This window comes from Arvicanthis niloticus, chromosome 4 (genome assembly GCF_011762505.2).
Source record: "Arvicanthis niloticus isolate mArvNil1 chromosome 4, mArvNil1.pat.X, whole genome shotgun sequence".
NCBI classification, from domain to species: Eukaryota; Metazoa; Chordata; class Mammalia; order Rodentia; family Muridae; genus Arvicanthis; species Arvicanthis niloticus.
The window spans coordinates 109,020,077-109,034,370 of record NC_047661.1 but is presented as its reverse complement, the minus strand read 5'-3'; the positions used below and the strand labels follow the sequence as shown (position 1 = coordinate 109,034,370).

At 39.6% G+C, this 14,294-nt stretch overlaps 1 protein-coding gene across 1 annotated transcript in view; it reads right to left on the bottom strand.

The window, feature by feature from the left end:
* Dkk2 (dickkopf Wnt signaling pathway inhibitor 2) overlaps positions 1–13,566 on the bottom strand; it is an 88,274-nt gene extending 74,708 nt beyond the window's left edge. Inside the window, exon 1 of the mRNA XM_034501240.2 lies at positions 12,606–13,566. Within this exon, the coding sequence (XP_034357131.1) occupies positions 12,606–12,827 (222 nt within the window). The 5' untranslated portion in view covers positions 12,828–13,566. The remainder of the gene's footprint in view (positions 1–12,605) is intronic.
* Positions 13,567–14,294: the final 728 nt, after the last annotated feature.

Here is a 14,294-nt window from a genome sequence, read left to right as displayed (position 1 = left end):
AAAGGACCCAGCATAGCATATGTGTCTAATACATGCTGATTAACTGGGATCATAGTGTCTACTATACTTTAAAAGGAAGCAATTAACAAGTTGATCGATTTGCCCAAATAATTTAATTAATCTGAATTTTTATGTATATCAAAGAAAAGATCTTTAGCTGATTTCTCTGGCCTCTGATGTATACTAAGTGGCCCAATGTAGCTATAAACAATAGAGACTCAAACAAGACTATCTGCCTTTATTTTGTTTTAATTTTTGCAGTGCTGTGGACTAATCCCGGGACCCTTTGTATAAAAGGCAGGCACTTAGCTACTGAACTTCATTCTCAGCCACAAGACTGCCTGACTTTTAACTCCTGTTCTGCCATTCATGTGCTGTGTAATTTGCGGGACTAGAAAAGGGCAATGGAGACCAGGCTAACCAGACTGTTACTTTAGAAAACTCACTTCAGAGAGAGTGTGGAAGAAGTATAAAACATTGATTATATTTTTATGGAGACTGACAGGGATGTCCTGTGAATCTAGGCAGCAACTAGATGACAATAACATAGCAAAAATGGTCAGTGACAAGATGGAGCAATCTCCATCAGAGAAGACTTGCCTTAATGGAGGATAGAAGGCAGGATCCCCAGTCTGCTTCTAGGTGAATCTCGACAGTAATGAATTTTGTAAGGAGTATAATAAGCAAAGCAAGTTTTGGAGAAATAAATAATATTTTGTTTTGAATATATTTGGTTTAAGTCATCTTTTGCCTGCTCAAACATATAACTCCTGAGAAAATAAACACATAGACCTGTGCATGTGGATATAAAAGTGTTGCTTTTCTTTACTTGTTCCACTGTAGCGTCTCATTTTATAGATTTTCAGTAGATTACAGTCACCAAGTTTTCTTAATTTTATTGAAGAATGGTCATTTATATAAAAAACCATTACATGTTCTCATTTAACAAGAAAACCAGAGGTCATAGATTATGCTCAAAGTAAACTCAGTTAGAACCATTTACTTATATTGAAGAGCAATTTTAACTGAAGCATCATGGGAGAAATCTAATGTGCATTGAAATGTTTTTTAAAAATAAAAGCAGCGTACTATATGATTCCGGCCAAGTGAGATTCTGGGAACCACAGCATTATCATTAGATGTCAGGAGACAGGAGGGATGAAAAATGCAATGACCTGGAAAGAGTGGGGCCTAATGGCCCACTGTCACCATGCTTGTCCCCTTACAATCTGCTTCATCTCCCCTTAACTCTAAATCATTCTGAAGGTAGAGCCTATAAATTAATGGCATTTTTAAAAGAATTCTACCAATTTTTAGAAACTAAGTTTTACCCTGATATTTTTATATGTGCATCTGTTGAATCTATAACTCTGAGATTCCTGCACAGGTAACCTTGATAGTCAGTTATTATGCTATTGAAGAGAACATTCCTGCTTAATAGACTAATATAAATCTCAAAGACTTTGAAAAACACCCCGTTCTCAGTCCGCCCACTTTTCCTCTGTCCTAGCTGAGGCTGTTTCACAATAATGAAGCTTGGCTTTACTGGGAGTATTTCCCAGATGTTAATACAGTCCTAGCCTTGTGATCTATTATGGGTCCAAAATGTAGCACTGGGGAGCATGTCTTAGGTCTTACGTGTGGCAGGGAGAAGAGGCACAGGGCTCTTCTTGACAGTCACAGGCAGAGCACTGTATTGGCAGGGAGCAAAGGCGCTTGCAGGATACAATAATAAGAACAGCTAGGTGTTTGGCAGAACTGCAGAAGTATTGCCATAGTACTGAGGTTTAAAAACTAATCAAGAAAACCCAAACCAATGGGCCGTAATAAAAATTAAAAGCATGAAAATATTATCCATTCTCAATCTCTTGTACTTACACTTTGTTTCCACAGCAAGAGTATAAATCTACCAATAAGAAAACTATAGTCACAATTTTAGAATCTTAATTTACTCTTGGGTTGGTTGATGGTCTAATTCAGAGTTGATATAAATTTAAGATGAAAAGGTCTTAACTTTTTCAGTAAAACCGCTTTTAATGATGTAAGTTCACAGAAGCAATACTTTCTGGTTTACAAAGAGGGAACAGACAATTACTATAGATGTACTGATTAAAAGGTGCTGGGTGTTAACTGATTGCCTTGTGGTCTAACATATATGGCTAATTCTGTCTACTATGCCTGTATCTAATTTTTACTCATTTTAACCATCCTCAATGGTGTCTGATATTATAGATGACATGTACACATAAATAAAGATGCTAATATGGGGGGGGTTACAGATGCCAGGAACTTCGAAAGACCTACAGCTTTTGCTTACATTCTACTAGTAGTGAGAAAGAAAAGGATTAAACATCTGCAAGTGAAGAGATCTGGGCCCACAGCTGGCAGAGTCATAGAGAGTGGCACACTTTTGCAAGATGGATGCTTCTCTTCGCAAGGCTTTGTCTCCAACACCATCAAGGTGGATTCTGAGTATCTTCTGAAAATGATGCTGACTGCCAAGAATGGTACCTGCAATCCCTGCTGAGGACAGCTATGGCTCAGTGTAGTTCAAACTGTGAGTTTAAACAATAAATTAGCATTTAAATTAGACTAGCTTTTCTGAAGGAGGTGGATGAGGGAGGAGGAAGAGAAAGAAAAGTATAGATGCTGATAAAAATAGAAAAGGAAAAGGAAAGAACGGAAAATTTAAAATGTGCTCCGTTGCCAATCATAATAGAATTTATACTTGCAACATTGTTGGAGAGCGTGACAGGAGAAGGCCATGGTAGATCACAATGTGAAATACATTTCTTACTCTGGCAGAAAAGTCTTAAAGCCATTGGCCCCTATCCTAGTGAGGCTTGGACCAAGGTCAAGCAATCTGCATCCTCTGCAGCTCCATCTTCCTCCCTTCCTTTGAGATGCCTGCCATTGCAGTGCAGCCTCAGCCAGGATTCTTGCTAATCACATCACTGATGTGTCAGGCCTGGGAAAGTAGCAAGGACAACACAGTCACAGCCATTTCCCTTCATTAATTTTGTTTAAAACCCACGGATACAGTTGTCATCACTACACTGTAATCTTTGATAACACATCTGAACATGAACAGATTTCCAGCGGCTAAAAGAACTACGCACAATTTATCTCCCATCAGTTTTTTTTTTTTTTAATCAACTCAAGACGACTAATTTAATTCTTACACAGAGCTCAGCTGACATAGTGTTTACTGAAAACATGGCTTTGAGTTATTTGAAGGGCTTATATTAGGGTTGATGGAGCCAAGTTCTAGTGAGATTTCTTCTACCGTGGATACTATCTGGGCAGCACTGATCTCGTTTTGAGAATATTCTTGACCTCACTCCCTTAAATATAAGATTAAGAAGTAAAAGTAACCATTACTAATGTGCCTCTTGGGTATTAATTTAATCTCTTTTGTGAGTTCTTGAAGCATCTGAATTTGTAGATGATAAGATTTTGTGTGTGTGTGTGTGTGTGTGTGTGTGTGTGTGCGCACATGCGTGTGTGTTGTGTGTGTGTGTGTGTATACATAAATCTTAACAACTGTTATACAGGTAAGAATGATCTTATTTGGTTATTAAATATTCAAGCATTATAAAAGACTTGGTTCAAAAGGAGAGCTTTGAGAGTCTTCACATTGAAATTAACAACTGATCTTTTAGAATATAGCAAAAATAATAGGACTCCATTTACTACCTAGTTCAAGCTATAGAGAATAAATAATCTGTTAGTTATTTAAAATATTTTGTGTAATTTATAATATGTAATACTTTATAAGCATAAGTTGTTGCTATGTGTTTACTTTAATCAAACATAAGACTTTAATATCATATGCACCACAGAACAAAGTTAAAAATTTTTTAAGTCCCAAGATTTCAAAACAGCTGACTTAAAAACAAACAAACAAACAAAAAGTACCTGTTTTGGTAGGTACCTATGTAACTTTCTTTCATCACCAGAAGTGATGAGACAGACTGTAATATCAGAACTCTCGAGTCTGTCACACTTGATTCTTATAGATTGTATCAGTCCAAAGGCTTTTCCTATAGTTGCAAAAGGCCAGGTGCTTTTTTGCCTGAGTTCTGACAGTTTGATGTTAGATGTGAATGGCTTGTGTTTGGTTACTGAGGGTCGCTGTTATTTCTTGCAAGCTTTCCAAAACGTCATGGAAAATATGTGACTCAAGGGATTTATCTTCTTAAAGGTAGATGCCTACATTAGTAGCAAATGGTTCTAAGAAAGGAAAAATCCTCTCTGTCCTTGACTGAAAGTAGGAGTAGGAGAGAAACAAACAGAATGGGAGTGTGAGAAGTGTCTTTGTTTACAGGTAGGTGACTAGAGTAGATAATCAGAGGATGAAATAAATAAAACAGAAACAGCACAATATTTGAGGTAGAACAAAAACTTGGGCATACAGAGTTAACAATGGGCCACAGAGGGCAAAGATAATTGCTGAGGAGCAAGAACTCTAAGTTACATTAAAACACCACAAGGTTTAAAGCAGGCCGAGCCTCCTTTAAAGGGTGTGCAAGAGAAACACCGTTTGCAGGAGATTGCAGTTTCCAATGATTTGAAACTAAAAATTCAGCCTGTCTTCCCATCTGGACGAAGGCTTCTACTTCATCCTTAACCAAATAGAAACAGGACCAGCAGACACCATTGTTTCTCACGTGCCCTGTTAAACAGAATTTTATCGCACATTTCTGTGAGACGAACTTAATTCACATTATTAGAATGCTTCTAATTTGTGTGAATTATGAAAAAGTAACTTAAGGTAAACTGTCAAAACTAGAGGGTTGGGATAGAAATGTTATATGTCCAGTTTATCTCTCCATCTCAAACAGAGAGATGATATGCAAAGAAGCCCATCAGTGTTCTGAATTCTGAGCATAATCTGTGGGCCTAGACACTCAAAAGCAGTTGAATGCCTTGCTTTTGAGGAATTGTCTTAACTTTAAACATCGTCAGATTAATGTTCTTGGAGCAGACTGCATGAGCACGCTCAATTACTTTGGTTCCTGTGGTTAAACAAATAATATTGCCTTGGGTATTAAAACCCCAATTTATTAGGATTGTATCCTTGAAGTCTGAGCTATTCTTGCTACTTAACTCACTCCATAATTTTTCCAGTTAACCAGTAGTGTGCTAGTGTCTATGGCAGTGATGTACCAACACTCTAAAGTCAGCATCCGATGAGAAAATGGGACAATACTGAAGTTCTCCAACTGGTCTTGTTTTTGCGATTCTCAGCCTTGCATGAGTTTGATGCCTCTGTTCATACACATCACCCTTATATGGTCTAGTCACTTCCCCCTGACTTGCTAAGGAGGATTATCTGGCCATTCTTTGGTACATGGACATTTGATTGTATCTGTTTCTATACAAGCAGAGGTAGTGACATCAGCAAACTGTGAGGATGTGATTTTTCATACATGTTAGGCCATGTGACTCTCATTCCATGGTATTAGTTTCACTGGGAAGCCGTTCTTACCCTGATGCTCATTTTCCACATTTAAGAGAGTTAGAGACATCAATGACAGTTCCAAAGATTTTCAGCTGGGCAGTGGTTTGGCTATCACTTGAAACCAGTTAAAGAACTATAGGGCTATTTGATACTCTAACAAGCAGCTAGAAGAGAGACAGACAAGGAATAAACAAAAAGCAATAAAAAGTCTAAATACAGACAGTTCCTCTATACTATGAGTGTAAAGGATGTCATAGCAGAAACACCATGGAGGAGGCCTGGTCTCATGGAAGTGCACACATTCTGAGACATGTATATAGGGGGTGTGTTTTTCACATGAAAAACCAAGGCCTCAAGAACATCCCACATTACTAATGACACCACTGTAATTAGGTGAGAGAGGAGTGTGTATGCTTCCTGTGTGTGTGTGTGTGTGTGTGTGTGTGTGTGTGTGTGTGTGTATGCGTATGCATGATTTTCCCTTCCTAGTGAAGTCTGTAATGGGGAGGCAATTAGACATAGAGAAGAGATAGACTGTAGTGTTATCTGCCTTTATAAACACAAACTTTGGGCTATTTAGAGTAGCAGTTGGCAGACAGAGGTGGTTTGGTTTTGTTGTATGTTTTAACACAACTGTAGATATAATCACATCACCACAGAGTATATGAGATTAAGGGGAAAAGCAACTTACATATTCTTCTTAAATACAGAATGAGCTTATCACACTAATATCAGAGCCTGGTGATCAAATACTAGCTCAAATATCAGAGAGTCTAGGTCCAGGGATTTTTGCATTCTGCACTGACCACTTTATGAACTGTACAACTCTCCAGCTCAGAAAAATTAATGGTGTGTGTGTGTGTGTGTGTGTGTGTGTGTGTGTGTGTGTTCTGGATGCAGGTACTTAAAGAAGCCAGAAGAGGGCACTAGATCATCTATAACTGATGCTGAAGCCAAATGTGAACCACTTGACTTGGGTCCTAGGCAGAACACTTTAGTCTCTGAAAGGCACCAATGACTCTTAACTGCTGAACCATCTCTCTAGCCCATATATTCTTCACATACCAAACACTTCATCATTTAGAAAACTAAGGGAATTAAGGTGAGTTTCACAAGCTGTTTATAGGATCAAAAAAGTTAAAGCAGTAAAGGGCTAGTAGTCATTTCTGACAAAAGTGGATGGTAAATCAATAGTACCACTTAGTAAGTATTTGCAAGTTTGTTTAAGGAAGTCATTCATTTGACCATAACTAGTTATTCTAGTCTCCAGGAGAAAGAATATATGCTTTATCTTATCCACAAAATAAACCATAATATTGAACATTACCATCTTTCCCTCATTGTGATGCTTTGATTCACCTCATCGTTTAATCTAATTAATCAATCATTGATTTTTAAAATTTTTATTTTACATAGGCCTTGTATATAGGGACATTTAATGTTTAAATTTGAGATATTTGAACTTAGACTATTATGTGTACCAAATTACAATATATCTACCTTGTAGTTCATAGATAAATCAAAACCAATTTTAACATCTTACGAAACTTATCTGCTTTTCAGTGGTTGTGGAATAATGGTACAGCTCAAGCTAATTACTTAATTAATGGTACAATAATTTCATTATCATATTGAAATCGTCAATCTTAAAGATCTCTCTGATTCAATTTACCATTATCCAGAAAGTAATTCACAATGTTAACTCTCGACTGACTAGATGCTGGTGTTATTCATGGCCTCCCTGATATTAACGTGGAACCAGAGTAGGCAGTGACCCAAAGTTGTCATCATAAGACACTCATTGAGAAGCCAGTATTTTAAATATTTGGATGATGACTTTCCATCCTGTGGACAGATGTTCCTATTTTTTTTGAGAGAGAGAAGAGACCTTCCCAAATATTGTATCAACTGACCTCTTTGAAAGAATGGTTTAGATTTGTTTTACTAAAATGAACAATTGGGGAAAACATGATGCCCTGCTCCAGATGCTGACCACAGTAGGTAGAAAAGGGAACATACTGATTACTTACCTGAAATATTAATGCTAAAGTTTGTTATGTATTCTATATTAAATCTTTCTATGAAACCTTAAAGTGCATTGTTAAAGAATCCAAAAACCAACTTGTTGATTGTTACTAATCTTGTTTTTGATTCTTTGTTTTAGTTTATTTGGATTTTTAGATTTTTTTGTTTTAAGGTAGCATTGAGAAAGAGAGACAAAGAACACCAAATTTCTGGGTAAGAAGTTGGGCAGAATCAGAGAAATAGAGAATAATTAAAATATATTTTAAAATTAATAAAAATGACTAAGGGATTCATATAGGCAATATATGACAGAAATCTTATCAATTATCAGATAAATAAACTATGATGAGTTTATCTCTTTTTATACACGAATGCAAGCATCTAGATTATAGTGAGGCAAATCAACTTTAATACACTTTTGGGGAGGAATAGCATTGTAATTCACCTTAATATTATCTTTATATTAAAGAATAACTACCCATGAGAGGGTTGACTTTAAATGGTAAGTATATTAACTATTATAAATCTCTTCTAGAACTTCACGGATGATTTTAATATACATTTTAAATGGTCACATGCATAAAGAGTCAGGGAAAATTTTGTCCTGAAATAGAATATGGCATTACCCTTCTGCAACATCATTGTAACTTTAAACATAGATTTGGAAAAGAGAGAACAGGGTAGAAATTCATATCCAAGAGAATAATAAAAAATAAAATCACAGCTGGAGTGGATTTAAGTCACCTTGTCCTCTTGCTTTCTCTGGTCTAGCACAAAAAAAAAAAAAAAAAAAAAACAATGGATACTTATGTTAGAGTATCATTAAAATACTTCTCCCGCTTTTCGTGGTGAGCTTCCACTTGTGTCAGTTGTCCACTCCATAGACCTGACCATGAAAACAACAGAAGACAAATATAGGTGGTTTCCAAATATTCTCAACTGTTTTTAAAATCTTAACTATAAAATAACACACTTGTTTTGTGATATGCAAAAAGTGTTGGCCGGTTATTTATGTCTTAGCAGGGAGAAGCTGGACTGGGGTTAAAATAAATCTTGAGTAATTTCAGAAAGCGGGGCTAGCGGCTACAAAAAGAAAAAAGACAGAGTAATTTATTTTACCGGGTGTTTTCGGGAATTGTTCACAGGTACAGATAGAAATTCTAAATTATTTCTAGAAAACACGTTCTTATGTTTTCAAAAAGAGCAAGCGTGCACTGAGAGAAAACATATTTCTGACTAGAGCTGTTATAGGGGATATAGCATTTTTATTAAAGAAAGTGAAATCTACCAATATTAGTGGTCTCTAAGCAATCCTTCGAGTTCTAAGTTCAGTGAATTTCAATAATTCTCTACTCAGAACACGATGTCAACCAAGCAACTGTCCTTCGAGTAGCCAAACTGTATTAGAAAGTTATAGAATCGGGATTATATTAAACAAGCTGGAGATCCTGTTCACAGACATGACTCAAGTAGCTTGTTAGTATCTTAAATGTAACCTATGTCATCGGTCAACCTACCTATTATTTTTAGAAGTATTTGAACTTTGTATCTCTTGCATTCCAGTTCAACCCAGAAATTAAAAAGACCAAATGTGATGCAAAGAACAGAAACTCTTAGAAACATACACCGAGATTTTTCATTAATACACAAAACACTGTGGACTATAAAGGTAAAAACGATTGTTTAATTGCTTTGGTATATTCTGAAATTTGTTTTAAATGTAGCCTATAACATTCAATATACAAAACTCTAGAGATGCTATCCAGAATTTTGAAGATAGTATTTAAAATTACTTTGGATTCAAGAATGTGAAATACTCCGCTTAGGATCTAAAGTACATAAATATCATATATATATATATATATATAATCAGTTATGGAACTTGATTTATACAGCAAGCCCGGTTTTTAAAAACCCAATAGTAATGCCTAAAATGAAAATTAACTTAAAAAATAGAATAGCTCATTAAAAACCATTTTTTCCTAATTACTTCATGCCAACTACCTCTATATAGTACCCTCAATTTTCTTGGCCAGTTCCCACTATAAGTTTTCATGGTGTCTTTGAAAGGAAACCTAAGTATTTCCTATGTCAGTTTCCATCATAAGCCATTATAGTCCCCTACATCTCTGGTCAACAGTGTGTTTTCTCTCAGGGCTCACCTTGCTCTTTCTGAAAATGTAAGGGCAAGGTGTGTTTTCTAGGAGTAATTTACAACATACTCACCTTTCCTACAAAACAGGAAGAACCTATAAATTAAGAACACTTTCCTTCCTTGAAATCAAACTGCATTGATTCTGGGAAACCCTGGAGCTTACTTAGTCTTATTTTCACTTTTGTGGATCAATGAATAATTACATTTCTTCCAAAAAAAATATTCTGCAACAGCAATAAGATTTGTATTTTAGCTCCCTATTCTGAAAGTTTGAAATAGATAGGTGTTAAATTTCAGTTTACTAAAATGAAGATCAAAGACAATGTTTCTAATCTCCAGATGGGAGGTCACATCCTGGAGATTTCCCACTCTGTATCTTTAACAGATATTTCAATGTCATCAGTCACAACAGAAAGCAATGGACAGAGATAAACTTATTAGGCCTTGAGTGGTACTATAGAAACCACTGCTTTCATCAATTGGTGCTTTGCTTTTGGTCCTCTCAACTGAAATTGGTTACATGATGGGCAAAAATTCTAGGCACCAACACTGCTGTTCTAGATCTCTCTCTTGTACGGGCTAGTCAACTTGCTCACTCTTACTAAAATGAGAAAAACGGCAGCATCTTTTCTTTTGGGTGGATTTCCTAACTTACTTATACCTATTTGTGAATATTAAGACTTTTGGAGTAAAGAAGAATATAATAATAAGTGTTCAAATAATTAATTTCTCTTCTTCAAAGAACTACCTTGTTTTCATGAGAATATGTGCTTTAAACGAAACCACCAGTGAGAAGACAGAATAGATACAATGTAGTCCTCCTAGCTACAGACAATCTTCCTGCCTCTCACAATGAGATTTTGTTTTGCTTGCTCTTAATTCCAGCATATTAGACTTTCTCACAGACCTATATTTTAAGAGTCTCTTAATTATAAATAAATACCTATAGTGAAATATATTTAATATGTTAAGCTCTGTGGGTATATCATGAATTCAACTTGTAAAATAAATAAGTACGTATTCAATTTGAGGAGTTGAAGTGGTTGCAAACTCTTTAAAAAAACACATACGCACAACATAATTAAGAAGGTCTTTGAGGGACCGCAAAGATAACCCATAGCTATCTGTCTAAAGATATGTTAGAAAAACATTAAGGGTAAGTTAAATTTGGAGATAGGATCTCTAGTCCACTCTGTAATGCCCTCATGACTGCTAGTATTACTGGTGGCTTGACAGAAGAACAATAGGAATAAGGGCCCTCAGTGATATCAGAAGTAAGGGCATATTGCAGAAACTTCAGGGTTATGCACTGATTAGATAGAGAGGATCCTGGAGAGGCCGGTGATTTTGTTCTTGGGAGAACTACAGCTCTCGGAAACTAAGAAGGTGAAGTAAGAAGTGAGCTCTCTGCAGCAGATTATCTGTAAATGTCCTTTCAGTCAAGGGCCCTAGCTCATGATGGACCTCAACAAGGTTAGGTTAATTGCTCTTGAAAAATGTTTGGGTGTCTCCCACGGAAAAAGAAATGATAAGAGAGGTGATACTGTTGGTGTGGTAGTGTGTGAGAGGTAGTACATGCAGAAAACATGTGTGGGTATATATGTACATATTACATAAATGCTTCTTGTTTTCCTTAAACTCTTTTAAAGTCCTGGAATTGAAGCCTTTGGAGTCTTTTACGAGAATAGCTGACATGTTTAGTATTTCAAAACACTGGGAAGCATTTTCAAATTGCAAAAGCAGAACTCGTGTACACACACACACACACACACACACACACACCAGGCACTCAGACCATGAGAGGGCAGTAGGGGACCAGGCTCAGGCCAGAGTCTTCCCTGGCTGTCCAGCCTTCCGTGCCAGCCTTTCCTCTCCCTCCTGGGCTGTGGGCAGCTGCAGCTGATGACAGCGTGCTGAAAGCGGGTGCAGCCTCAACTCTGAGCCAGAAACCCCGCATCTGCTGAGCGTGGAACTCTGCCTGCGGTTGACACATGTGAGAGGTGCATATGCTGTTTTGGTAAACTGGCTTTTGATTTGGGCTTCCCACAAAAGAAGCAGAAGGTGGAGCTGCGGTAGTTCTCAGTGCCCACAGAGCCCCCTCTTCTGGCCACCGCGCAGGGACCACACTTGGTACCCTGTGGGCGCGCGCTTTGCTTCAGTCCGTTCTGGGTGTCTGTGTAACCCTTTGTAAATGACCGCCAATCTATCTGCCTGTGTGACAGACATCAAGACGCCCGTGGGAAGTACCCTCTCTCAAAATCGGCTTTGGTATCCGTGCTGTGTTGTACTCACTGTCATCGTCACCTCATTATTTTCTTCCTGTCAATTGATTTATTTGCAGTTCTACTTGAGTGAGAAGTGCGAGTCTACTGGAGATCTTGCCTGCCAGTGCTAAGAATTTGGCGGAGAAAGATAGTGAGCAAATCCCCTCTCTCCGCACTGTAAAATGTTTTGGGTGCCTGAGATCCAAATTCTCACTGCACTGTGACATCCTGCGCTGTCACTGAGCACACACAAACTTTTCATTTGAAGACAACAACAGACCCTATCTTCCAGAGTTGTAAAGATTAAATAAGTGAACACTTAGAATCAAGGCTAGCACATCCCAGTTGCTATGTCAGCTGCTGTTCACATTCATTGCATCCTCCTGTTGAATGGAAGGACCATTCTGGCCACTTTGCCAAAGAAACGCACTAGATCTTTAAAAGTTCCCATGTCTCAACACAAAGATGAAACAGAACTTTAAACCTCCCGCTGTAAACAAACATCCCAAAGACCAACATAACACCCAGGTCCTGGTGCCCATGCAGATACAACCTCAGCAACCCCCTCCCAAAGAGCCAGAAGCACCACACCTGGATTGGCCAAAGGCTTTCACTTTTGCAGGGCTCAAAGGCAAACTGCAGATGCAAAAGCTCTGGTCCCTACCTCTCCTGGCTGAAGTTTGGAGGGGTTTCCTACCTGCCCCAGGCTTTTGCCCTTCTTACTGCCGCCGAAAGCCAGTCCTTGGTTCATGCCCGCAGATCGGTTGGCAGCCTGAGCAGGAGTCTCCCCTCCTAGAGAGGACTTGATGGAGTTGAGCTTGGCCCGCGAGCTGCCTAGCTGTGAGCTCTCCACCATCAGCACCGCGGCCAGTAGGAGAAGGCAGCGGGATGAATCCTTGACCCGCATCAGCGTGGCCATCTCCGGGTGAGGGGTTCCCAGGAGTTGGGTGGAGCCCTGAAAAGATGGGAATGCCAGGAGAGTGAGGACGCCGACACTCAATCCCTCACGTGGGGTGCGTGGGCTCCTCACAGACACAGTTCCCCCAACCCTTCCTGGAGCAGACACTCCGGACTCTTTAGAACTCAGTCTCAAGCCTTAAGCCCAGAGCAAACGCGACCCCAGTGAGACCCGCTCCTCTGGCGGGCAGGAAGTTCTGCAGTCCCTGGAAGCAATCAAAGGCCAGGCGCCTTCTCGCCAAGGAGGCGTGACCCAAGGTGCTGTTAGACCCAGCCCTGCAGATCGCTCTGCCGGCTTCGCTTGGTGTTCAGCACCTTTGCGCTTTCGCCCGATTTTCCGCGATGGTGGAATCCTCCCTCTTAAGCTCAAGGGGTTCGCCCCAGCTGCTTCTTCCTTTTCTTTTTCTTCTTTTCTTTTTTCTTGTTTCCCCCGCTTCGGTTGCTCCTCTGTCCTCTCCTGCCCTTTAGCTCTCAACCTTTGCACCACCCAAGTTTCTCTTTTCCAGGTCCGTAGCAGGCTTTGTGACTGGTGATCAAGACTCGCCCCCACCCCCCTCCACGGGACTCTGGAAAGCCGAGGCGAGTCAAAGTCCCAGCAAGTGCACTCCCAGTGGTGCAGTTAAAAGTTGTCCCTTGGTTCACACGGGGCCACCAAGCCCTGCCAGCGACGCAGTGATGCGCTGAGCAGAGGGCCAGTGCTCTCTTGCTGCTCTCCCCCGCCCTCTTAGCTTTTTATAGCTTTCCTCAGTGGGGTTTTCCTCCGCCCCCAATTCAAGAGTGACAAAGAGTGAAAACGTTTCTCTCCCCCACCCCACGCTCCCTCCCGCCTGCCTCCCCTTCCCCCCTGCAGGCGCTCTTTCTGAGGCTGTCTCTCTTGCTTCTCACCTTTCTTACCCTCCCATCTCTCCTTCTCTCTGCAACTAAAAACTTGGGGTTCACCTCCAGAGAAACACTGAGGAGCTCTTCCTAGCTGATCACAGCCCCGAGAGTGATTGGAAGTTTGGAAACCAGCGGAGATGAAAAGGAAAAGTTGTCCCCATTTGTGGTAACTGCCACCAACCGCTTCTTAGTTCTCCCACCCGGCTCCAGCCTCCAAACTAGGAGCCCTGGGAAAGCTCTGTAGAACAAATGTAAGTTAACTTGGTGGATTGTGGGCAACCTAGTTAGATTTTAGCCTGTGCCTCTTGGTTAGTATGCTGTGTGAAGCTGCCCCGCTGTAGGTGATGCATCATGGGGTTTGCACTTCGAATGGGAGGAGATGAACAAAGGGGAAGGATCGAGAAGACTAAAGAAAGAGGGGTTATAGAAAGGGGGCGAGAGGAGCGAAGAACGAGGAGGGGGAATGAGGGACCATTCTTCCCCGCTGAAATGCCTGGATCTTTTTTGTTTTCTTCATCCCTAACCCACGCCCCACATAGTACACAGTTGC